Source organism: Ammospiza nelsoni, chromosome 24 (genome assembly GCF_027579445.1).
Source record: "Ammospiza nelsoni isolate bAmmNel1 chromosome 24, bAmmNel1.pri, whole genome shotgun sequence".
Taxonomy (NCBI): domain Eukaryota; kingdom Metazoa; phylum Chordata; class Aves; order Passeriformes; family Passerellidae; genus Ammospiza; species Ammospiza nelsoni.
Window position 1 is genome coordinate 4,902,318 of NC_080656.1, and position 25,555 is coordinate 4,927,872.

General features: G+C 47.2%; 1 protein-coding gene across 3 annotated transcripts in view; it reads right to left on the reverse strand.

The window, feature by feature from the left end:
* The window catches only part of UBASH3B (ubiquitin associated and SH3 domain containing B), a 93,798-nt gene extending 68,846 nt beyond the window's left edge, over positions 1 to 24,952 (reverse strand). For 2 of the 3 annotated variants that reach the window (XR_009419958.1, XM_059488221.1), the window contains exon 1: positions 24,717 to 24,946. Coding sequence is in view for 1 of the 3 variants with exons in the window: in XM_059488221.1 (XP_059344204.1) it covers positions 24,717 to 24,859 (143 nt within the window). In the remaining 2 variants the exon portion in view is untranslated. Of the gene's footprint in view, positions 1 to 24,716 lie in introns of all 3 variants that reach the window. The other variant, XR_009419959.1, reaches the window with a different exon arrangement.
* Positions 24,953 to 25,555: the final 603 nt, after the last annotated feature.

The window sequence follows — 25,555 nt, forward strand, 5'->3', positions numbered from 1 at the left end:
AAAATCCTTCTTTAGGATTCTTCCTCCTGAGAAGCTGAGAGGCCTCAGGAACAAAATGCAAGCAATGGTTATCTGCTGCTGTGGAATGCAACAGGTGCATCTGGGGTTGGTCTCGTGTGGATGTTTGGAATTAATGGCCAATCACATCCCAGCTGGCTCTCTCTCTGTCCGAGCCACAAACCTTTGTTATCATTTTTTTCCTATTCTTAGCCAGCCTTCTGAGATGAAACTTTTCCTTCTATTCTTTTAGTGTAGTTTTAATGTAATATATATCATAAAATAATAAATCAAGCCTTCTGAACCATGGAGTCAGATCCTCGTCTCTTCCCTCATCCTCAGACCCCTGTGAGCACGGTCACACCTCAGCAGAGCCACATCCCTGCTCTGCCTGGGAATGGATCCCTCCTGCTCCTCCTGAATAATTTCTGAGGTGTTCCAGCAAGGCTGAGCTCAGAGTGTTTTTGACATGCAGTCATTAGGGTTGACAGTTTTAAGACTTTAATTGTGTTTAGGGGGAGGAAAACAGTTGCAGTTATTATGGTGTATAGATAGAAGTTGAGGAGAGTGAGTTTGGGCTTGTAGATGATAATGATTGCTATTCAGCCTAGGTGGGAGATGGAAGAAAAGGCCAGGATTTTTCAGATTTGTGGTCAGTTGAGACCCATTCATCCTCCCGGGGCTGCTGAGAGCATTGCCAGGATGGTTGGGAGTGTAGGGTTTAGTGCTGGCAGCCAGGAGAGCAGGGGAATACCAGGCAGATAAGACTCTCACACTGAGATGTTGAGATAAGTTTCTTATCTCAAAGGGGGAAGGGGGATTTCCCACTTCTGCTAAATGCCTTTTGGCCTGCCATCAAGAGGGAATTGAGCTCCATAATACCCACCCAGGTCTTGCTTGCGGTAACTTGTGTCCTCAGATCTTTCCCTTCAAAAATCAGCAAGATTGAACTGTAGATTTTAAACTGTACTTGCTATGATTTAACTGCAACCAGATCTCTGCTCCCATTGGTTTTGTGTGTCTTTGCAAAATTATCCTTGAAATCTGAATTACACTCCAGCCTGGGCTCACAGCAAGGAAATGCCCAGCCCAGATGAACCATGGCTTTGTTAATCCCTCCTGAAGGCCAGGGCTTAAATCAGTCTGACCCAAGTGTCAAAACTTGCGCTAAGATTAATAACTAAACTCTTCCAAATGCATTTAGGAGAGTTTGGGCCATGTCTGCAAGGTCTCCCAATAAAAATATAAGAGAGCACCCACACGAGTGTTTGAGTATTTGGATTATCTTTGGGGAGAGAGGCAAAGCAGAAAGTTTGACTTTGTTTTACCAATAAAACTCAGTCCTCTGTGCTGAACCAGAACTCAGGTTTGGATGTTTCTGGATATGGCTTAAGCCACCTAAAATAAAAGCTCAGGAGCTTTGGGCATCCTCTGGAGTTGATGCAGATCTTTATTCAGGCAGCCTGAGGTCTGAGCTTAAGAGTTTTTGTGCTTAAAAGCAGCAGCAAGCCCTCTGGAGTGCTTTGAAGATGATGCATGGTGTGGCACATTGTGCTTAATCACAAATGCACGAAGAGAAGGAAATTAAAATTAGGATTGGCCAACAGAAACGTTAATAAATGTGCAAAGGTGAGATTTTATTCATCGAGCTCCTACAAGTGTGGTCAGCAAGACCTACAAATGTGTTTAAGGTCTTTATTATTTTACCAATAAAACTCAGTCCTCTGTGCTGAACCAGAACTCAGGTTTGGATGTTTCTGGATATGGCTTAAGCCACCTAAAATAAAAGCTCAGGAGCTTTGGGCATCCTCTGGAGTTGATGCAAATCTTTATTCAGACAGCCTGAGGTCTGAGCTTAAGAGTTTTTGTGCTTAAAAGCAGCAGCAAGCCCTCTGGAGTGCTTTGAAGATGATGCATGGTGTGGCACATTTTGCTTAATCACAAATGCACGAAGAGAAGGAAATTAAAATTAGGATTGGCCAACCGAAACGTTAATAAACGTGCAAAGGTGAGATTTTATTCATCAAGCTCCTACAAGTGTGGTCAGCAAGACCTACAAATGTGTTTTAGGTCTTTATTATTTTACCAATAAAACTCAGTCCTCTGTGCTGAACCAGAACTCAGGTTTGGATGTTTCTGGATATGGTTTAAGACACCTAAAATAAAAGCTCAGGAGCTTTGGGCATCCTCTGGAGTTGATGCAGATCTTTATTCAGGCAGCCAGAGGTCTGAGCTTAAGAGTTTTTGTGCTTAAAAGCAGCAGCAAGCCCTCTGGAGTGCTTTGAAGATGATGCACTGGGTGGTGGAACTTACTGGCACACATTGTGCTTAAAGCACAAATGCATGAAGAGAAGGAAATTAAAATTAGGATTGGCCAACAGAAACGTTAATAAACATGCAAAGGTGAGATTTTATTCATCAAGCTCCTACAAGTGTGGTCAGCAAGACCTACAAACGTGTTGTAGGACAGGTTTGTGTTTCCAGTGGCAGCTTTTTGCACACAATTTCCTGGTGGCTGAATCATTTCCCCCCACAGACCCTCCACCACAATTCACGGGGTTTCAGATGAATTTTTCAGTTTTATTGCGTGATGTTTGCTGTCACGCTTCATGTTTTTTTCCAAACCAACAAAGTCTCATGGTTTCTACTTCTAGTTCTGATGCTTTGTGCTGTAGAGGGGGGGGAAAAATACAGAAGAAAGCAAACCACACATTGGCCACAAATGGCTGCTTCACTTCAAATATCTGTTGTGGGAACATTGTTTGTGTGGATAAATGTCTGCATATTCCTGGATATAGACAGAAAAAAGGAATTTTCTGTGTATTTTCACAGCTAGGGAAGATCTGTTGTGTTGGGATAGATTTTTAACGTTTTGGGAGGGCTGGGGAGTTGCAGAAGTGCTGCAGGCATGGAAGGAGCATTTTCCTTTTTCTGCCCATGTTCAGGAGTGCAGAGGAGCCAAACTGCCCCGTGCTGGGTGCTGACAGCTTCCCTGGGGCTGGGGGGAGGCAGAGCAGGGAGAAAACCCAAATATCAGCGCTGGGGTGGGAGGAGGGACCTCCAGTGCTTTCTGCCCCTCTCTTATGCCTTGCACAGGCTGTGGAGGTACTTAAAAGTCAGAAGTGATCCAGAAAAACAGAAGAAGCGGTGTGCAAGTTTCAGAACTGCTCTGACCTTTCATAAGTCGGAGCAGCTCTAAGACTTGCACACTTCAGGAGGAGGAGAATTGTTGTTCCTCTCCTTTGAGTGCGTCACAAATAGCGGGGGACAGGAAGACACAAAAAAATCGACAAAAATCCACAAAAATTCACGAAAATCTACAAAAATCCTGTATTTCAACAGTTCTTTTCACCTGGGCTGGGCGAGCAGCCAGGTCACCTGTCAGCAGAGCAGAGCTGTGACAGAGCTGACCCCAGGAATGAGCGCTGCTGGCAGAATTACAGCTCCACTTTTCTGCTCTGACCTTTGTTTCCTGCCCCGAGCAGGAACATTTTCCTGCTGTGCTCCTGGGACAGGGAAGGGATGGAAATCAAGCCAGGGAATGTTCCTGGGGTGTGTTCAGTGCTCTGAGCCACCACTCCGTGGGAATGTGAGATTCTGCAAAAGCAGAGACCCTAAAAAGGGAAAATATCTGCACAAAACCCCCTGGCAAAGCTGAGGAGCAGGGCTGGGAAGTGTTAATGGGGTGGGGAGGAAAGAGACATACATTTAAATAAACAAACAAAGAAATATTAATGATATAAACGTAATGATAAAAATAAATAATTAATAATTATATAAACTTAAATAAATAAAATAAAATAAAATAAAATAAAATAAAATGAAATAAAATAAAATAAAACAGATCCTATTCAGCCACCAGCACAGGACATCCATTGTCACCAATCACTGCCAACATTTCCACCTTCCCTTCCCAGCCTGGCCTCCTGAGCAGCTGCCAATCTCCTGGCCAGGCTTATCACCTTCCCAGAGCTGCCTGGGATATCAGCAGCACACAAGGCAGGCAGGAAAATCAATTCCCTGAATGCAAGGGAATGATTCCTCTCCAAGGCGGCGAGGCCAGACAAAGGGAAGCTCTGATGGCCATTGATTTTTGAGGGAGAGGAGCTGCGTCTTTGGCTCGGCTTGAAAATGAGTTGTTTAAAGGTAAAGGCAAAAAAAATAAAAATTCCTGCTGGCTCAGGGAAGGTGATTGTGCTGTGGATGAGGAGAATTGAGAGGGGCTGTGCTGCAGACACAGAAGTGCTCTGCCATGAGAAACGAGACGGGGAGAGCTGATAATGAGAATGAAGAACTTCCTTTGATTATTGCGTCTCATTTCCTATAATGCAATCTGCATCTTGAAAGCAAGCTCTTGTGCTGGTTGTTAAATCCCCCTGCCTCCTCCAGATCTCCAGATCTTAAGCAGCAGCATTGAAAGAGAAAGGTTAACCTGAACAAGGTTGAATATAAACCTAGTTTTGTTGGTTTTTTTTCTGAATTATAAGATGCATTATAATGTGACCGTGTTCACAGGGGTTTTTGGATTGGGGAAGAGATAAGGATCTGACTCCATGTTTCATTAGGCTTGATTTATTATTTTATTATATATATTATATTAAAACTAAATTAAAATAGTAGAAAAAAGGATTTCATCAGAAGGCTGGCTAAGAATAGAATAGGAAAGAATGATAACAAAGGTTTGTGGCTCGGCTCCCTGTCCAAGCCAGCTGACTGTGATTGGTCATTAATCAGAAACAACCACATAAGACCAATCCCAGATGCACCTGTTGCATTCCACAGCAGCAGATAACCATTGTTTACATTTTGTTCCTGAGGCCTCCCAGCTTCTTAGGAAGAAAAATCCTAAGGAAAGGATTTTCCATAAAAGATGTCTGCGACATTATAACACCACAGGTACAAGAGGAGTCAGTTCAGATATGCAGCCAAATCTGGCAGGCAGGAAAGTGGGAGCAGCCAAGACAGTGCTGAGAAAATCACCAAGGAGGGGAGGGAATTGTTGTCTGAAACCTGAATCCTTTTTAAAATCCAGCCCCAAACCACCCCTGAAAACAACTCCTGAATTCCTAGATTCTGTCAGACATCCCATCCCAGGCTGTGTGCTCAAATGGGACTGCTGGTTTGGCTTTGGACAGGGGACAGGCTCAGGAGCAGGTGCAGATTTTGGATGCTCCCATTTCAGCCATGGAAGGGTTTTGGAGGAGGGCAGGGTGCACCTGGCAGAGCTCACACACGCCTGCTTTGCCACGTGGAAACCCAAAAAATTGACAGCCAGTCTGGAAAACAGAAGCTTCATCCTTCTGTCCTTGCACTCCCCTCGCTGTGGAGGGGGAAGGAGATAACGCTTATCACCCTGCTGATGGCAGAAAAGCTGCTGGAAATTTCTGAGCCTTCCTCACCCTGCCGCGAAGGCAGAGCAGCCCCAGCTCCTCCAGGGCAATGCCTGTGCTCAAACCCTGCTCCTCCAGCAGGAGATGAGGGCCCAGCAGTGAGCAGAGCCAGGGCATGGAATTGCACATTTCAGCCCAAAACAGGATGCACCGAGACAGCAGAGAAAAACCCTCCCTGATCAACGCCCAGGAAATGAAACGAGAGCTGATCCAGATAAGAGAATCGAGCAGCTCTGCTCACAGTAACACCAAAGGGCTCCCAGCAGAGCCCACCCTGCACTGGATTGAAAATAAAATTGCTCCAAGGCTGTGCTGAGTGACCTCAGAGCTTGTGCAGCACCTCAGAATCCTTTGTCAGCAAAATCCATCCAGGGTTCATCCACCAAGGTGGGATCACATGTGGGGGCCTGTGTGGCTGCTGGGAGCATCCCCTCTGCCCAACTTTGCCTTAAACTTCAAAAATAACAGAAATATTTATCCCTTAAACATCCCTCAGCAGCTCAACACCTTGGTCAACACCCAGGAAGAAATGAAATTAAATGAGAGCCTCTGATCCAGATAAGAAAATCGAGCAGCTCTGCTGTGGAATGGCCCTTAGCTCATGGTAACTCCAGCACCAGAGTCCACCCTGCACTGGATTAAAAACCAAAATTGTTCCAAATTTTGGAATTTGGCTGTGCTGAGTGACCCTGGAGCTGCTCGTGTGTTTGAGCTTGAGCAGCACCTCTGGATCCTTTGTCACCAAAATCCATCCTGGGTTCCTCCCCTGAGGTGGAATCTACAGGTGAGGAACTGGGAGCTTTCCCTTTGCCCAACTTTTTACTAAACTCCAAAAATCACAGGAATATTTATCCCTTAACCATCCCTCAGCAGGATGTTTAATGCAGGAAAAATGACAGGAATATTTACCCCTTAAACATCCCAGTTCCCAAACGTGGCTGGGATGCTGCCGATATTCTCTGCTTGTTTTATCATCACCGCCAAAAAGCCACAGTCTTCAGGAATTTTCATGGCAAAAACTTGTCTCTGCTTTGACTCACACCTCGAAGACTTTGCCCCAAACTGCAAAAATGACAGGAATATTTTTCCCTTAACCATCCCTCAGCAGCTCCCAAACCTGGCTGGGATGCTGTCGATATTCTCTGCTTGTTTTACCACCACCACCACCAAAGTCACAATTTTCAGGAATTTTCATTGCAACCAAGAACTTGTCTCTGCTTTGACTCACACCTTGAAGCAAAGGGACAATTATCTAATCACAACACTCAATCCCGTTTTCCTAAGATCATCTAAATTGTTCAGCTGCTTCAGATCCTTCAGTGATTAGAGAGATATTCCACAAATAAACTCCCTGCGTGCTCCTGACACTCAGAGCTAATGTGCTGCAAGCAAGGGGAAGATAAAGCAGCATGGAAAAAGGATTGCTTCCTCACCATCACTTACATCCAGCCTGAAAAACCACAAAATTTCATGTTTTTTACAGAAATGAAAGTCACATCAAAAGTCCTGCAAGGTTTGGGGATGTGCTGCAGCAGAACTGAAATAATATCCAGTGGGTGGAGGGTTGAGGTGGATGCCTGGAACAGCAGCTAATTTCCACCTAAGAGCACATTTTGTGGTTATTTATGGCCTGATGGCAAATCCAAACCACCCAGTGCTGCCAGAGCCTCTCTTTGTGTTCTCAGGCAAAAACCTTAAAATGCTTTTGTGCTCAGGGAGGCGCTTAATGTGCAGAGACACTGAGCCTCCCTCAGCCAAGGCTTCCAGAGTGGCTGCTGGCTTCAGCTCATCCCTCCTGCACTTCCACAGAGACCCTGGCTTCCAGACACAGCAAAGCCCTCAGATTTCAGAATTTGTTCCTTTCAGTGAATAAACCCAAACCCCAGCAACACAACTTCCTCCCATATACTGCTAAGTTAAATTTTTAGGGGATTTTTTTTTTTTTTGGCTTTTGGTGATCCAAGGGGGAATCCTGTCCTTTTTGTGGAATCCTCCCCTTTTTGTGGAATCCTGCCTTTTTTGTGGAATCCTGCCCTTTTTGTGGAATCCTGCCCTTTTTGTGGTCCACACACAACTCCTGTGCCCCATCCCTGTCACAGCTCATATCTTTGGTGGATTTATCCTCCAGAACACCCATGAGTCAGGGAGTTACTGCCCTCCTGAAGCCCAGAAAAGGCAGCACCCTGCACTTGGAGCTGTCTCTAGCTCCAGGAACCAGGCAAGATGTTTTTTCTGCTCTGGTGGCCCAGTTTTGTTGCTCATTTCAGCTTCCTGTGAGATCTGAGAAGGTTTTCAAGCGACTTTTTGCTGTCAGAAGGGATAAAACAGCCTGTGAGTGTCCTCCCCACTCCCACAGAGGTATGAGAGGGTTTTGGGTGCTGGGTTTGGGTTGGGTGCTCTGCACTCCCTGCTCTCATCCCTCCCCACCCTGCTGTTCCAGGTTGCAATGCAAGATGTGTTCTGTTACCATCTGTATGGCAGATTACCTTTGTCAAGTGGGCAGTTGCCTTATCTCTCTCTCTGAGTGATCACAATCACTCCTCCCTCTGAGGGCACACCAGCTGATAACAGCTATTGAATGTCACTGCATGGCTGATAAGAACTACAGCATCCCATTGGGAGATGTGAGCCCAGAGGGAGGAGCCAAGCATTCCTACCTGGATGTAATCTGGAGATTCTGGAACACCAGCCAAGCATTCCTGCCTGGATATAATCTGGAGATTCTGGAACACCAGCCAAGCATTCCTGCCTGGATATAATCTGGAGATTCTGGAACACCAGCCAAGCATTCCTGCCTGGATAGAATCTGGAGATTCTGGAACACCAGCCAAGCATTCCTGCCTGGATATAATCTGGAGATTCTGGAACACCAGCACGGCTTCTCCACTGGATTCCCCAGAGGAACAGCAGCTGCCTCTGCCCCTGGATCTCCAGAGGCAGAGACTGCACCTTTCTCCAGGATCCCTGCTCCAGCAGAGCCACCCCTGACACTGCAGGAGGGCTGAGCCACAATTCCACTGGGACTGCTGCCAACAGCCTGACCCACAGGGTGTCAGGTTGGGCTCTGACTCTGGCAGTGTTGTTCAAGTGTACTGCATTGTTTATTTTATCTTTTTATTTTTTTTCCTTCCCTATTAAAGAACTGTTATTTCCTGCTCCCATATTTTTGCCTGAGAGCCCCTTAATTTCAAATTTATAACAATTCGGAGGGGTGGGGAGGGTTCACATTCTCCATTTCAGGGGAGGCTCCTGCCTTCCTTAGCAGATTCCTGGCTTTCCAAACCAAGACCCCTGCAGAGCCCCCCTGGCAGTGAGGAGGGGCTGAGGTGACATCTCTGCCATCCTCCTCCCCCAGAACAAGCTGCTGACAGCAAATCTGTAAAATTCCTGAGCTGTCATGCAGGGAAATCCCATGGCACCTCAGCAAAGCTCCTCTGCTTGGAGGAGCAGCAGCTCCAGGAGGATTTGATCTGCATTTGTCATGGAGATTGGTGGGGGTGAGAAGAAGGAGGAAATATTAAGACATGGCAATCCTGTCCCCATGCTTTGTGATCCCAGAATTTACTGCCAAACCCAGCCCTGCCAGCCTCCCTCAGGCTCTTTGGGGCTTTCTGTGAAAAATTCCTCATTTCCCCCCCCTCCTGCTGTCACATTTTCTCTGGGCAGCCTCGGCCCTGCCCTTCGAACGCTCCCTTTGCAGCAGATGGGGCTGCGTGAACACCCAGAAGGAGCAAAGGAATCAGCAGCTGCTCCCTGGGGCTGCCCAGGAGGAGATGGAGAAGGATCTCAGCAGTGCCCGTGCCCTTGGTCAGGCTGAGTCACAGCAGAAACCTGGCAGGACACAGCCAGGGCGAGGAGAAAATTCCTCCACGTGGGAGGCACTTCCAGAGGAGGCACAGGCTGTGCCAGAAACTCCTGTAAATCCAGAAAGTGCCAGAAAAGCTGGCAGATTCCAGCAGGAATATGTGAGTCCAGCTGAATCCCAGGCAGAGTCTGCGTTTCCAGCACCTCATCCTGTCCCCAGGAATCCCCAGGGGCTGGAAGTGCTCTGATGTCAATGAGGATGAGGAGCTTTGGGGCAGGAAGATGGGAAAGGTGCAATGTTCTCCAGAATCAGGGAGTTTGTAGGGAGGATTTGTAGGGAATTAAATCCTCTCTGTGAGGAGCTTTGGGGCAGAAATATGGGAAAGATGCATTGATCCCCAAAATCAGGGAGTTTGTAGGGAGTTAAATCCTCTCTGTGAGCAGCTTTGGGGAAGGAAGATGGGAAAGATGGGAAAGATGCATTGATCCTCAAAATCAGGGAGTTAAATCCTCTCTGTGAGCAGCTTTGGGGAAGAAAGATGGGAAAAATGCATTGATCCTCAAAATCAGGGGGTTTGTAGGGAGTTAAATCCTCTCTGTGAGCAGCTTTGGGGCAAGAATCAGAGGAAGATGGGAAAAATACATTGATCCCCAAAATCAGGGAGTTAAATCCTCCCTGTGATAGCTTCTCTGGGAAGCTGGGTGATGAAATTAAGAATCCTCATAAAGGCTGATCTTCCCTTGCAAGTTGAGAGTTTTATCTCAGGGGGAAAACAGGCAATACCAGGGGGGAGCAGGTATTTCCCCCCCCCCTGCAAATCACACTCTTTTCACCAAAACTGAGCAACACTTTAAAATTATGTCCTTGGAAAAGCAGGATTATGTCCTTGGAAAAAGCAGGAATGTGTGCGTGGAAAAGCAGGATGATGAGCCTGGAAAAGCAGAATTATGTCCTTGGAAAAGCAGGGTTATGAGCCTGGAAAAGCATGATTAAGTGCCTGGAAAAGCAGAATTATGTCTTTGGAAAAGCAGGATGATGTGCCAGGAAAAGCAGGATTATGAGCTTGGAAAAGCAGGATTATGGCCCTGGAAAAGCAGGATTATGAGCCTGGAAAAGCAGGGTTATGTGCATGGAAAAGCAGGATGATGAACCTAGAAAAGCAGGAATGTGTGCCTGGAAAAGCAGGATTATGAGCCTGGAAAAGCAGGATGATGTCCCTGGAAAAGCAGGATGATGTCCCTGGAAAAGCAGGATTGTGTGCCTGGAAAAGCAGGATTGTGTGCCCCAGCTCCAGGCAGGAATCTGGAGTCATTATTTATAAAATCCTCCATTTCTCCAACACATAAATGTGCAGTGAAACACCTGAGGTTTATATTTTCCCTCCCAGAGGCTTTGGCGCTGACTCTTTTTATGCCCAGGCTTTTCTGCACTCCCTGAGTGGCACAAAATCCCCATTTCTCAAAGGAAAGAAAGTTGGGTTATTTCTGGGGAAGATGCTCAGCTGCTGAGTGTTATTATTGCTCCAACAAAGGAAACACTGCCAGGCTGATTTACACTCCTGGAAGGCTTTGCCCCTCAGAAATGAATGCATTTATGATACAGCTCTGTAAAAGGAACAGAAATGTGATTTTTAAGGGGCAGCTGTAAACTCCATTTGCTGCCAGGCTTGCTCCTGCTGCCCATGAGTAAGAACCAGCCCCAAATCTGGGTTAGCTGGAGATTTCTCTGAATGGAACTGGCTTATCCTGGCTGATAAATTGTGAGCTGACACTTCCTGGGGCTTGGCAGCCCCTCTCAGGAGGAACTATCGATTTTGAGACAGAAATCCAATATAATTGTGGGAGAAGGGAGCAGGACATCATTGACACCACTCAGAGCTGCAGCTCTGGACAGCCCTTTGTGGATGGCAAATGTTAATTCAGGTGCCCTCTCTGGCATCAGAACCCTCCATGGATTGTCTCAAGCTGCATTTATTTGTCTGGAAAACGGGAGTGGTGATTATCTGGGAGTTGCTGTTCCTCATGCAGCTGTGGATTTACCCAGCAATGGGGAAAAAAAGGATTTTGGAGGCAGTGCTGGGATTTCTCCCTTCCTTCTCCTCATCCTCCCCTCCAGAGGCTCTTTCTGGCTCCTGTTTGTGTCAGCTTTGTCAGCTCCCGGAGCAGGGAGGATGTTTACCTTCCCTCCTTAGGCTACCTAAAAATCAGATTTCTGCTCACAGGGGGGACATGATTGCGGCGGTTTCACCTCAGCTTGAAATTTGCATCATGAAATTTCAAAAAAAGGGTGAAATGGGGAACAGCTCTGAGGGAAAACAGCACCACCTCATCTGTTTCAGGCCTGCCCAGTGCCATTCAATGCCTGGAAATGTTTGGGACATCTTGGTCTCAGCCATTCCAGAGTGTGCTCATCCCATTGAGTCGTGGAAGAACTTGCTGGGTTTCATTGAGCACAGGGGAAGCAAAATTGTCATTTTTACACATCAGGGGATGAGAAATCTCCCTCAAACACCCCCAGCAAGTGATGTCACAGTCAGCAGCCCCAAGTGATTAATTCTGCACAGTCATGGGGAGCCGAGCACCACCAGAGCTCCATGCAAGGGTGAGAAGTGGCACTTGCCCTTTGTTTGGGGTGAAATGGGAGCAGCTCAGGAGGAAAACAGCACCACCTCATCTGTTTCAGGTCTGCCCAGTGCCATTCAATGCCTGGAAATGTTTGGTCTTTCTCAGCTATTCCAGTGTGCTCATCCCATTGATGGGATGAGTTGTGGAAGAACTTGCTGGGTCTCATTGAGCACAGGGGAAGCAAAATTGTCATTTTTACACATCAGGGGATGAGAAATCTCCCTCAAACACCCCCGGCAAGTGATGTCACAGTCAGCAGCCCCAAGTGATTAATTCTGCACAGTCATGGCGAGCCGAGCACCACCAGAGCTCCATGCAAGGGTGAGAAGTGGCACTTGCCCTGTTTGAGATTGCCAGGGGTGATAGGTGGGAGTGAAACACAGTGAAAACCTTTCCCTGCCAGGCTGTGGTGTCTGTCAGAGTTCCCAGGCTCTGGGTTTAGCACAAGGGCACACATCCCAAGGTTTGCTCAGCCCCAGCCTTCCAGCAGCATCCCCAGGGTGTTCTGCTGGCAGGGACTGTGTGACAGCACTCACAGGGGTCTGAGGGTGAGGGGAGAGATGAGGATCTGACTCCACGTTTCAGAAGGCTGATTTATTATTTTATTATATGTATTACATTAAAACTATACTCAAAGAATAGAAGAAAGGATTTAATCAGAAGGCTGGCTAAGAATAGAATAGCAGAAGAGTGATAACAAAGGTTTGTGGCTCAGCTCTCTGTCCGAGCCAGTTTATTGTGACTGGCCATTAATTAGAAACAACCCCATGAGACCAATCCCAGATGCACCTGTTGCATTCCACAGCAGCAGATAACCATTGTTTACATTTTGTCCCTGAGGCCTCCCAGCTTCTCAGGAGGAAAAATCCCAAGGAAAGGATTTTCCATAAAAGATGTCTGTGACAGGGCCTGGCCTGCCAGGAGCTGCCAGTGCCAGATCTCAGCCCCAAGGGCACAGATTCGGTGTCTGGGCAATGCACAGACATCAAACCCATCTCCCCTCCCTCATTCCAGGCTCAGTTTATAATTACTGATTTAAATTTTATTCCAATCCTGGCCACACCTGGCAGATTATTGTCATACCTGCAACACCGTTTTTTGGGAATCTCTGTGGGAAATGGGAATTCTGAGGCTTCCCAGGGAATGGAGGAGCACTCCTGCTCCCAGGTGTGTGAGGTTGGTGTCTCTGAGCTCTGTACCATGAGCTGTGGGTTCAGCAGCCCCTCAAGCCCCACCTTTGGCTGCTGGGACTTGCTAAACTTCAGGAGAAATGTTCAGAGTGGGTCTGAAGGGAAGCACACAGACAAGAGATCCAAGGGGTCTCAAATACAATTTATGCAGGCTGTCAGCTGCTCTGTTACAGTAATTCCAGCAATTCCCTCAATTTCTCACTGTTTCTTTCCCCCCTCCACTTTTCTGCAGCCCAGCCTCAGCCTTTGTGTCCCCAGCAGCACAGAACGTGGTGGGGACAGAAAAACACCCAGGAATCTTTTTCTTTTTTTTCCTTTTCCTTTTCCTTTTCCTTTTCCTTTTCCTTTCCCTTTCCCTTTTCCTCTTTCCTTTTCCTTTTCCTTTTCCTGTGTTTCTAGAGGGGCTTGATACTTTGTGCAGGCTGCCCTAGAGCAGAGGCTGGGCAGAGCTAAAGAATAAAGCAGGGATTTATTAAAAGGCCTCCATGGATGCACCTTGGGCAGCACAAGAGCCCAGCCAGGGCTGCACCCAAGATGAACCAAAATGGCCCCAAAATACACCCAAGGTGAACCAAAATGGTCCCAAAATGAACCCAAGGTGAACCAAAATGGTCCCAAAATGAACCCAAGATGAACCAAAATGGCCCCAAAATGACCCCAAGATGAACCAAAATGGCCCCAAAATGAACCCAAGGTGAACCAAAATGGTCCCAAAATGAACCCAGGATGAACCAAAATGGTCCCAAAATGCACGAGCGCTCCCGGGGTCTCTCCCTGGGATCAGTTTCTGCTCCATTTGCACCTTGCAGTTCATTGTCCCATTGCAGCTTTAGCCCAGGCACCTCCCACCCTGCTTGTTTTTTCTCTCTGCAGCCCACGGGGTTTGTGCTCCTGGGCTGAGAATTTGGATCATTTGTCCCTGGTGCCCAGCTGGAGCAGGAATGGTTTTGTCTCCCTGCTCTGTGCACAGAGCTCAGCATCCCCTGATGTGAACCCAGACCCCACACACTAAAGCAGCACAGAATGTGAAAAACAGAAAATCCCAAAGCTGAGGCAGCAGCAGGCTGAGGGAGCCCTGGCGTGGCAGTGGGGCCCATTGTGGAGCACACAAAGGCTGCAGAGAGCCTTGGAGCTGGAATCCAAATCTCTGTCAGCTGCTGAGGCACAGCTCCTTTGATGACTCTGCTTGTTGGGGATAATTAGGCTGGTGCACACAGACACACACACGGATGTCTCTATTCTTCCTGCAGTTGCACTGCACACGCTGTGCATCCATGATGAGCTCTTGGTTAAAACCCACGGCGGTGTTTTCAACTCTGAGAGCCCAAATTCACTTTCTAAAGTGACTTAAAAACACTAAAGCATCCTCAAGAGCCAGCAGGGTTAGCAGTTGATATTAAAAGCACCATGGTTGTAGGGTTTTCTTTCTTTCTTTCTTTCTTTCTTTCTTTCTTTCTTTCTTTCTTTCTTTCTTTCTTTCTTTCTTTCTTTCTTTCTTTCTTTCTTTCTTTCTTTCTTTCTTTCTTTCTTTCTTTCTTTCTTTCTTCTCTTTCTTTCTTTCTTTCTTTTCTTTCTTTCTTTCTTTCTTTCTTTCTTTCTTTCTTTCTTTCTTTCTTTCTTTCTTTCTTTCTTTCTTTCTTCCTTCCTTCCTTCCTTCCTTCTTTCCTTTCCTTTCCTTTCCTTTCCTTTCCTTTCCTTTCCTTTCCTTTCCTTTCCTTTCCTTTCCTTTCCTTTCCTTTCCTTTCCTTTCCTTTCCTTTCCTTTCCTTTCCTTTCCTTTCCTTTCCTTTCCTTTCCTTTCCTTTCCTTTCCTTTCCTTTCCTTTCCTTTCCTTTCCTTTCCTTTCCTTTCCTTTCCTTTCCTTTCCTTTCCTTTCCTTTCCTTTCCTTTCCTTTCCTTTCCTTTCCTTTCCTTTCCTTTCCTTTCCTTTCCTTTCCTTTCCTTTCTCTTTTCCCTTTCTCTTTTCCCTTTCCCTTCCCCTTTCCCCTTTCCCCTTTCCCCTTTCCCCTTTCCCCTTTCCTTTCCCTGCTCATGATCTTTCAAACAATGGAATTCCCCCTGACTTGTGCCACTCTCAGGGCCCTGCAGCATCCTCTGAACTCAGGCTGCTCCATAGGAAAGTGGCACCAATAATCCAGGGATGAACTTTCCGAGGGCTTTACACTGCCCAAGGGGGAGGGAAAATCAGCATTTAATTCCAACAAGGCTCCATTCAAACATGCTGGATATCTGAAATCCCTGGCCTGAAATCCAGGACTTCTCCCTGCCCCTCTTTGTCTTGAGAATCTCACCAGTGCATTTGAGCTGGCTCCTGACAGCGCTATCAGGTCTGGAGACAGGTGAAGAAAAAGAAAAAGGGATACAAAAAAGATAACACTGATATCTGCTTCCCTGCAAGCTGATAGGGAGCTTGAAAGGGAATTGCATGCTAAGGATCAGGTTTTAAACTGCCTGGGGCTTTGGCTCAGCAGGCTCAGAGCCATTTTTCAGGCTCCCTCAGTGACATGTGAGGTCTGGGCTGCCCTTTCCGAGCTCCTGCCTGGAGCAGAGGGCAGGATCGAGTTCAGGACCTTGGCTCCGAGACAAGGAAATATCAGAGGGACGGAAGCCCAGGGAAATGTTTTCTTGTCACCATGTAATTTTAATAGCCAAACAAACCAAGTGCTCGGGGAGCAGGAAACTCTCTGACATCTCTGTCAGCGTTTGCCAAAGCCAGGGAGCCTTGGAAAGCAGAACTCAGCAATGCAGGGAATGCTGCCTGAGCCAGGGCCTCTCTGCACATGGTGATGCTGCTCCACACCCCAACACCGGGTCCCAGTGCAGTGCGGGGTGTGCAGGCACCACAGGGGAGTTTGATTTTTGTTTGATTTTTGTTTTTCTCCCTGAACACACCCACGAGCTCATTCTGTGGGACAGCAAGTCCTGCAGGGACTCCCTGACCTTGGCTGAGCAATTTGCGCAGGGCTGTCACAAACATCTTTTATGGAAAATCCTTTCCTTCGGGGTTTTCCTCCTGAGAAGCTGGGAGGCCTCAGGAACAAAATGCAAACAATGGTTATCTGCTGCTGTGGAATGCAACAGGTGCATCTGGGATTGGTCTCATGGGGTTGTTTCTGATTAATGGCCAATCACAGTCAGCTGGCTCAGACAGACAAACCTTTGTTATCATTCTTTCTTTTTCTATTCTTAGCCAGCCTTCTGATGAAATCCTTTCTTCTATTCTTTGAGTATAGTTTTAATGTAATACATATAATAAAATAATAAATCAAGCCTTCTGAAACATGGAGTCAGATCCTCATCTCTCCCCTCACCCTCAGACCCCTGTGAGCATGATCACACAGGAGTGCTCTGTCCTTAAACCCTTTCCTCAGAAATGTTTTCCCTGTGGATGTCAGCCCCAAATATCAGATTGTTCCAGGGCTCCCAGCCATCAGGTTTCATTAATGGCACTTGTGTGTCCCTTTGATTAATGGCACTTCTGTGTCCGGCATCCTGAATCACTGAGGAGGTGACACCAAGCCCTGCTGCTGCCGTTATCATTTTACAGTGAGATCTTATCACAGAAATGTCTCCTTTGACTCTGATAAGAGGTTTCCCTTCCTCTGATAACGTTGTACCATGTCATGGAAAGAGTTGCTGCGCTAAGTCTTGTATGAATGGACTGAAACTCCACAGATTCAGGTGCAAGTCTCAGCCTAACTGTGGGTTTGATATCCGAGCTTCTCTGCGCCTCAGTTTTCAGATTATACATGGAAACAAAGAGCCCTCTGTGGTTTATCACTTTGGATCTCCAAAGTAAGGAATTCCTCCAAAGTAAGGAATCCTCCAGATTCTGGAGCCTCTTCATGGACACAGAGTTAAACTGTGTCATGGAGATCCCCCCACCCCAATGGACTGCAGCCACTGGCCCAGAACAACCTGAATCCTGCAGGAATCACCTCAGTCCCACAGCAGAAACTGCAGTAAAGCCAATGGAAAAAAAAATAATAAAATCCATGTGCAGAGCAGCCACGGACTGAGTCCCAAATGGAAGTTTGTGTAGCTCCCCCAGAGCACCTCCCTGGCAGCTGCTGCCTCATCTCCCTGTCCTGTCCTGCAGACCTGCTGGATCCCCTCCAGCACAGATGGACAGAACAGTCCTGAGCCCTCAGGGCTGGCCCAGGAACTGCAGAACACAACCCAGAGCAGCTCAGACTGCTCCAGCCCCATCCCCTAAACCCTGATGTGGGCACAGAGCTGAGTCACTCGTGCAAGTGACCTCCCAGAACCTCTCCCTGTCACCGTCACATTTTCTGAAAAATCCCTTTTGCCCAGGATTTTCTCCTGGGAAGCTGAGAAGCCTCAGAGAAAAAGGAAAACAATAATTACCTGATTTGCTTCCCCTGTGTTTTGCTGCTTTGGAATGTGTTTGGAGATTGTTTACCCACAGGTGATTGTTTCATTGGACTCTGGTGTGAATTGTTTTGACTTATTGGCCAATCAGGGCCAAGCTGTGTCACACTCTGAAGAGTCACGAGTTTTCATTATTATTTTTTAACCTTCTGTAAGTATCCTTTCTGTATTCTTTAGTATATTTTAGTATAGTATTCTTTAATATAATATAGATAATACAGTAATAAATAAGTGATAAATCCTTCACATTTGTTTCCCAGGAAAATCCTGGGAATCAAGAAAATCCTTCATATTTGTTTCCCAGAAAAATCCTTCACATTTGTTTCCCAAAAAAATCCTGGGAATCGGTAAAATCCTTCACATTTGTTTCCCAGGAAAAATCCTGGGAATCAGGAAAATTGTTCAAATTTTTTTCTCAGGAAAATCCTTCACATTTGTTTCCCAGGAAAATCCTGGCAATCAGGGAAACCCTTTAAATGCTTGGGCTCAAGAGGGGCTTGGGGCTGGTTTCGGGCTGGGTCTTTGCACAGAATGAATTTCAGCCAGGAATATTTGCAGCAAACAAACACCCCGAAGGCAAAGCTGGGAAGGGAAGGAAAAGAAACCACTTGAAAAATGAAAATTATGAGCAGCACTTCACTTCCACACAGTCATTTCCCAAATCCAGCTCCAGCCTTGCTGTGCTGAAATCCTGTGATGTTGCTAAGTCTGTTACCAAGCAAAACATGTCTTGGCAGGCTAAAATCCCTTCCCAAACACCAGAAAACTGAGCTTCGTTTCTTCAGCAGGAATGAAACCTTTAATGCTTGTAAGTTCTCCTCCTTCCTGAGAAGGCAAATCCTGGTTTTGCCCAGCTCCAGGGGAATTATCTCCTCCTCATGGACACAGAGTTAAACCCTTTTCCAGGCCCACATCAGGGGAAGGAAGATTTAGTTTTGGAAAGCTTTGCCACCTGTGTCATCTCTTCTGCTTATCAGAGACAGAAAAAGCAAATTATCTCTAATTTAAGTGTTGTGGGCAGTGATTTACCCAGCCTGAGTAATGGACCAGGGAATTATCTTCATTTTCTTAGGCCTGGATATCTTCTGAAACAGAATCTCAGAGTTGTGTGCAGCAGCTGAAACATCTTGAATTTTATCCATTTATATATCTATGCATTATATCCATTCTGTGAACCCGGAAATATATGAAAAAAAAAAAAGCAGGATTAATTATTTTTCCTCATGCTAGAATTTTAACTGGTTTTGAGGATGTTTTGGAGGAGTTTAAAGGCTGACATGGAACTTTGAAAACTTGCAGATTCTGGAGCCACATTGATTTCTGCACCAGGCAGGATGAATAAGTTTCAATAATTCAAGTTTGGCCAAAGGTCTCCTTCCATCCTGAATGAAACTGCAATCCACCACTATTTTTTTTTTCAATTTTAGCCTTTTATAGACACATTATGGATTTTTTAATAATTGCTTCTACAGGCATAGGAGCTGTAAGTGATCCCCTGTGGTTTTGATGGCCTGTAAATTACATTTATATATCCATGCATTATATCCATTTCTATACCCATTCTGTGAACGCAGAATTAAAACAAAAAAAGCAGGATTGATTATTCTTCCTCGTGCTAGAACTTTAACTGGTTTTGAGGATGTTTTGGAAGAGTTCAAAGGCTGACATGGAACTTTTAAAACTTGCAGATTCTGGAGCCACATTGATTTCTGCACCATGCAGAATAACTGAAATTTATTGAAATGTTTCAATAATTCAAGTTTGGCCAAAGGTCTCCTTCCATCCTGAATGAAACTGCAATCCACCACTATTTTTTTTTTTTCAATTTCAGCCTTTTATAGACACATTATGGATTTTTTAATAATTGCTTCTACAGGCACAGGAGCTGTAAGTGATCCCCTGTGGTTTTCATGGCCTGTAAATTACTTTGTGCTTTTCTTCTCTCTGCTCTCAGGGTTATGCAGGGATTATAAACAACAGCGAGAGGTGCTGGCAGGCAGACTGGATGACAATTAGGTGGAACCACTGATGGGAAATTCATAACAAGATGATAAATAATATTTTAGGGCGACTGGGAAATATTATTTGTACGAAATCTCTTTCTGGAAGAATCCTCCTGTTGTGTTTAGGGCATTGGAGCACTGGGGGTTTGATTGTGTCAACAAGGGTAAAATGTTTTTCTTGGTGCCCAAATTGCAAAATGGGAATTTTAACCTCACCTTTGCCTTCCTTGCCTGCTTCACCCAGAAACTCCTGGGGGTAGGGACACCAGACAGTACGTAATCTAATGGGCTAATTGCAAAATAAAATAATAATAATAATAATAATAATAATAATAATAATAATAATAATAATAATAATAATAATAATAATAATAATAATAATAATGATGATGATGATAATGGCAGTGTGCTGGCAGCAGGGCAGAGCAGCAGCTCCTGGTGCTGGTTCAGAGGGATGACACGCTGCAGGTGCTCAGGTAGAACATTCTAGAAGTGGTTTGAGCTTCACCCTGTGATTCAGAGGAGCCCTGAATGCAGCTGGTGCTGGGAAGGAGGAAAACAGACAGAGCTGTGCCCTGGAACTCCTCAGAGAGGGGAACAGGGAAAACCTCACGGGTATCAGTGTGAGCTGGGGGACCCTGGATCAGCGCAGAGCCATTGACTGCAGTCACAGCTCAGCTCAGAGAGGAAGGACACATCCCCAGAGCCCCATAAACCACCCAGGGGATGGACAAATAAAGGATTTTTAAAGAACCTCTTGCAGTTTGGCATTGCCACCTGACATCCTCTCTTGGTCTTGCCTGCCCCAGCCCAGTTCCTGCCTTACCTGAGCCACCAGCAACACTCGGAAATCACATTCAGCCTTTCACCTTTGATATTTTAACAATTTCTGCCTTACCTGAGCCACCAGCAACACTTGGAAATCACATTCAGCCTTTCACCTTCCATTATTTTAACAATTTCTGCCTTACCTGAGCCACCAGCAACACTTGGAAATCACATTTAGCTTTTTACCCTCCATTATTTTAACAACTTCTGCCTTACCTGAGCCACCAGCAACACTCGGAAATCACATTCAGCCTTTCGCCTTTGATTATTTTAACAATTTCTGCCTTACCTGAGCCACCAGCAACACTCGGAAATCACATTCAGCCTTTCACCTTTGATTATTTTAACAATTTCTGCCTTACCTGAGCTATCAGCAACACTTGGAAATCACATTTAGCTTTTTACCCTCCATTATTTTAACAATTTCTGCCTTACCTGAGCCACCAGCAACACTCGGAAATCACATTCAGCCTTTCACCTTTGATTATTTTAACAATTTCTGCCTTACCTGAGCTATCAGCAACACTTGGAAATCACATTTAGCTTTTTACCCTCCATTATTTTAACAATTTCTGCCTTACCTGAGCCACCAGCAACACTTGGAGATCACATTTCGGAAATCACATTTTCACCTTCCATTATTTCAACAATTTCTGCCTTACCTGAGCCACCAGCAACACTCAGAAACCACATTCAGCCTTTCACCTTTGATTATTTTAAGAGTTTCTGCCTTACCTGAGCTATCAGCAACACTTGGAGATCACATTTAGCCTTCCACCTTTGATTATTTTAGCACCTACAGGCAAAGCCAGGCACTGTGAGCCCACCCCAGGAGCTCGCTCACCCTGGAAATGCAGATTTCAGCTCAGCCTGTGGCCCTGCCCGAGCTGCCCTGTCTGTCTGTCTGTCCCCACCGAGTGCCCCCAGCTGCGGCAGAGCCAGGAGGCAGCGCTGGTGTTTGGTGACACGCCTGACAGACTTGTCTGACAACCTGGGCGTTTGTTTTGCATAAGCCACCCAAACAGATGGTCACCACTTTTTAAGTACCAGCCTGGCTCGTGTTTGTGTGCACAGAGCTGAAATCCTAATTTCACTGAAATCTCATTTCACTGAATTCCCATTTCACTGAATTCCCATTTCACTGAATTCTCCATCACACTGAATTCTCAATTTCACTGAAATCCCATTTCACTGAAATCCCATTTCTGTTAATTCCCATTTCACTGAAATCCCATTTCTGAATTCCCATTTCACTGAATTCCCATCTCCCTGAAATCCCAATTTCACTGAATTCCCATTTCTCTGAAATCCCATCTCACTGAATTCCCATCTCAGAGTTCCCATTTCACTGAGTTCCCTGTTGGAGCTGTGGTTTTGGGGCAGCAAACACAGGTGGGAGATTTTGGGGGAAAACTCACAAGGGCTTTAAGGTTATTTCTCCTTACCCTCTCTGTATGAAGACAATGATTTTTTGTTTTTAATCTCCTTACCCTCTCTGGTGGGAAATGATGATTTTATGTCCCTGGCATCTTGGTATTCTCATTCCCACATCCAGAGAAATGCTGAGAGTTAAAAACCATTCTCTGGGCCTTTAGGAAATGTCCTTTTGCCGTGCCCTCCTCCCTCTCAAGCTCCCAAACCTGTGCTCCATCCTCATCCTACCCTTGGTGGCACCACTTTGGATTTTAATGGGTTTATTTTCGTTTTGCTTTTTGCCTGAATTTTAATGATGAATTACTTGTAGCTCACCGCTCCTTCCGATGGGATGAGTGGTGCCTGTCCCAGCACAGAGCTGAGCTCTCACACAGGGTTATCCTGAGCTCAAGGCAGCTTTCCCCACCTGCCTGGCTGCATTTTTTGTGCATTTAGGGGTATTTTGCTCCTTTTTCTGGCTTGCTCCCTCTATTTAACCCTCTCTGCTGAGTTGTCTCACAGGGTTATCCTGAACTCAGTATCAATACAGCTTTACCCACCTGCCTAATTGTATTCCCAATAGGCACTTTTTGCATTTAGGGATATTTTGCCCATTTTCCTGGCTTGCTCCCTGTGTTTAACCTTCTCTGCTCTGCTGAGCTGTCACACAGGGATATCCTGAACTCAAGGCAGCTTTACCCACCGACCTGGCTGTAATTTTTTTTTGCATTTAGGGGTATTTTACTCCTTTTTCTGGCTTGCTCCCTCTGTTTAACCTCCTCTTCTTTGCACGATGAAACAATGAGTTCATTTTAACAAATGCCAGAGCTTTTAGGGCAGGAATGTGGCCCACAGACGCAGCTCCTGAGTCAGGTAGGATCAGGGCTGCCTGGCAGCCTTGATGGCACTGTTGTGCAGGTAAGAACCACTTTCATTCATAGGATCAGGCTGATTTTTTTTTAAATCCCAGCTCCACTGAAAGATACACATCTTTTTTTTTTTTTTTCCCCAACCATCTTTTCTTCCAAGCATGAAGTCACCGCTCTGCCCTGCTCTTCATTTGCATTCAGTGTGTCTGAAAGCTGTGTGCTGATCTCAGTAGATAACTGACTGCCAGAAGGAGTGCAAAGCAGCAAAATAAAACACCAAAAAATAAAAATACGATTTCCTGCATGTGCTGGTGGATCCATGCAATCCCACGAATCCACCAGGAACATATGCCCTTAAACTGCATGTGCCTGTCTATATTTATATATACATTAAAATAAAAACAAACTGTGACAAGGGAAGCTGCAGAACGCCGGAGTTCTGATGGGAATCAACAACAAACTGAAAACTTAGGCAGCTCAAGGAGCCATCCCGATCCCCACCGGTTTCATTTGCATCCCAAAGCAGCAGTCCCACCTCAGCAGCCGCTGTTCCCTCATTAAGGTGTCATTAGCTTGCTGCCTGATTAATTTAAAGCCTAAGCACACACAGGGCGTGAATTGGGCAAGATAAACCGAACCACTCCGGGATAGGGATGGAAATCGCTTCTGTCGCTCCGCTGCTTTAAGGGTGATTTGTACACGACTTAAAGCGAATCCCCCGAGTGTCCGAGCTAAAGCAATTTCAGTTTGGGCGGCAAAAACTTCTGGTCCCTCCCTGGCCATCCCAAACTTCAGCACAGGGACCGGAGTGCCGGAGGCTCCTGCCCGGCCGGAGGAGGCGAGCGGAGCATCCCGAGGGTCCTACAGCCCTAGAGCATCCTCGGGCCACGCCAGGAGAGCATCCCCTGCTCCGGGAGAGCATCCCCTGCTCCGGGAGAGCATCTCCTGCTCCGGGAGAGCATTCCCAGCTCCGGGAGAGCATTCCCTGCTCCCTGAGAGCATTCCCTGCTCCAGGAGAGCATTCCCTGCTCCCTGAGAGCATCCCCTGCTCCGGGAGAGCATCCCCGGGCCACGCCAGGAGAGCATCCCCTGCTCCGGGAGAGCATCCCCTGCTCCGGGAGAGCATTCCCTGCTCCCTGAGAGCATTCCCTGCTCCAGGAGAGCATTCCCTGCTCCCTGAGAGCATCCCCTGCTCCGGGAGAGCATTCCCAGCTCCGGGAGAGCATCCCCTGCTCTGGGAGAGCATTCCCAGCTGTCCAGGCCGTTCCGAGAGAGCATTTCCAGGCCGTATCGCCCCCAGCCCGGGACAGCATCGCGCCGCTGCCCCGGCAGCGCATCCTCCACTGCCGGGAGAGCATTCCCCGCTTCCCTGGCTGCTCCGAGAAGGGCCGCTCCGGGAGCGCATCCGAGAGAGCACTGCCCGCTGCCGGCAGAGCATCCCTCCGCTCCGGCGGCGCATTTCCCTCTCGGGAGAGCATCCCCTGCTCCGGTAGAGCTTCCCCTTGCTCCGGTAGAGCTTCCCCGTGCTCCGGGAGCGCATTTCCCCTCGGGAGAGAATCTCCCTGCTCCGGCACAGCATCCCCCGCTGTCCGGGCCGCTCCGGCAGAGCATCCCCCCTTCTCCAGGAGCGCATCCCCCTTCTCCGGCAGAGCATCACCCCGCTCCGGGAGCTCATTGCTCCATCGGGAGAGCATCCCCCTGCTCCGGCACAGCATCCCCTTGATCCGGCAGAGCATCTCCCTGCTCCGGGAGCGCATTTCCCGCTGTCCGGGCCGCTCTGGCAGAGCATGGCCCCTCTCCGGGAGCTCATCTCCCGTCTCCGGTCGAGCATTCCCCCGCTCCGGGAGCTCATTTCTCTCTCGGGAGAGCATCCCCCTGCTCCAGCAGCGCATCCCCCCTGCTCCAGCAGTACATCCTCCCTCTCCGGGAGCTCATTTCCCTCTCGGGAGAGCATCTCTTTGCTCCGGCAGAGCATCCCCCCTGCTCCAGCAGCGCATCCCCCTCTCCGGGAGCTCATCCCCTCTCCGGCACAGCATCCCCGCCTCTCCCCGAGCTCGATCCTCGTTCCCCCGGCGCTCCCTCCCCGCGTCCGGCCCCGCTCCGCTCCGGAGCAGCGCAGCCGAGCGCCACCCGCCGCTCCTCCGCCTCTCCCCGCTCGGCGAAACGCGAGCAAAGAGCAGCAAAGCCCCGCGGGGCAGCGACTCACGCCCGTGCTTTGGGGAAGCCCATGGAGAGCAGGATGTCCAGCGAAGAGCCATGTTTGATGGTCCCGGCGCGCTGCTGGCGGCCCCGGCGCGGGATGACTTTGCTGTAGAGCTCGTCCCGGGCAGCCATGGCGAGCTGGGCCATCAGCGCGCTGCCATCGCCCGGCCATGCACGCCGGGGGCTGCGGACAGCGCCGGGGACAGCCACACACGGCCCCGAGCGGCGGCGACACCGCCCACGGCCCGGAGCGAGGGGAGGGATGAGGGAGGGATGAGGGAGGGATGAGGGAGCGCGGCCGGGATTGTGTCCCCGCCCCGCCGAGGGTGGGTGGGGGATGCGCGGGAGCGGGCGGGAGCAAGGAAGGTTTCCTTTAAGGAAAAAAAAAAAAAAAAAAAAATTTAAAAAAATTAAAAAAAAAAAAGGAAAATGAAAGCACGTGCACGCGCGGTTTGGTTTTCTTTCTTCTGTTTTTTTTTTTTTTTTTTTTTTTTTCTTTTTTTTAGGTTGGTTTGGTTTTGGTTCGTTTTGCCTTCATTAGAAATCTCTTATTGATTTAATGATTTTTTTTGTTGGTTTTTGTCTGCTTTGCCTTTATTGTAATTTTTTTGTGTTTGTTTGTTCATTCATGTATTTGTTTAATATATTTATTTATATAGATATATTTAATAATATTTATTTATATATAAATGTATTTATATAGAAACATGTATAGAAATTTATTTATTTATATAGAAATATTTATTTATATAGAAATTGTTTCTTTCCTTCCTTCCTTCCTTCCTTCCTTCCTTCCTTCCTTCCTTCCTTCCTTCCTTCCTTCCTTCCTTCCTTCCGACACTT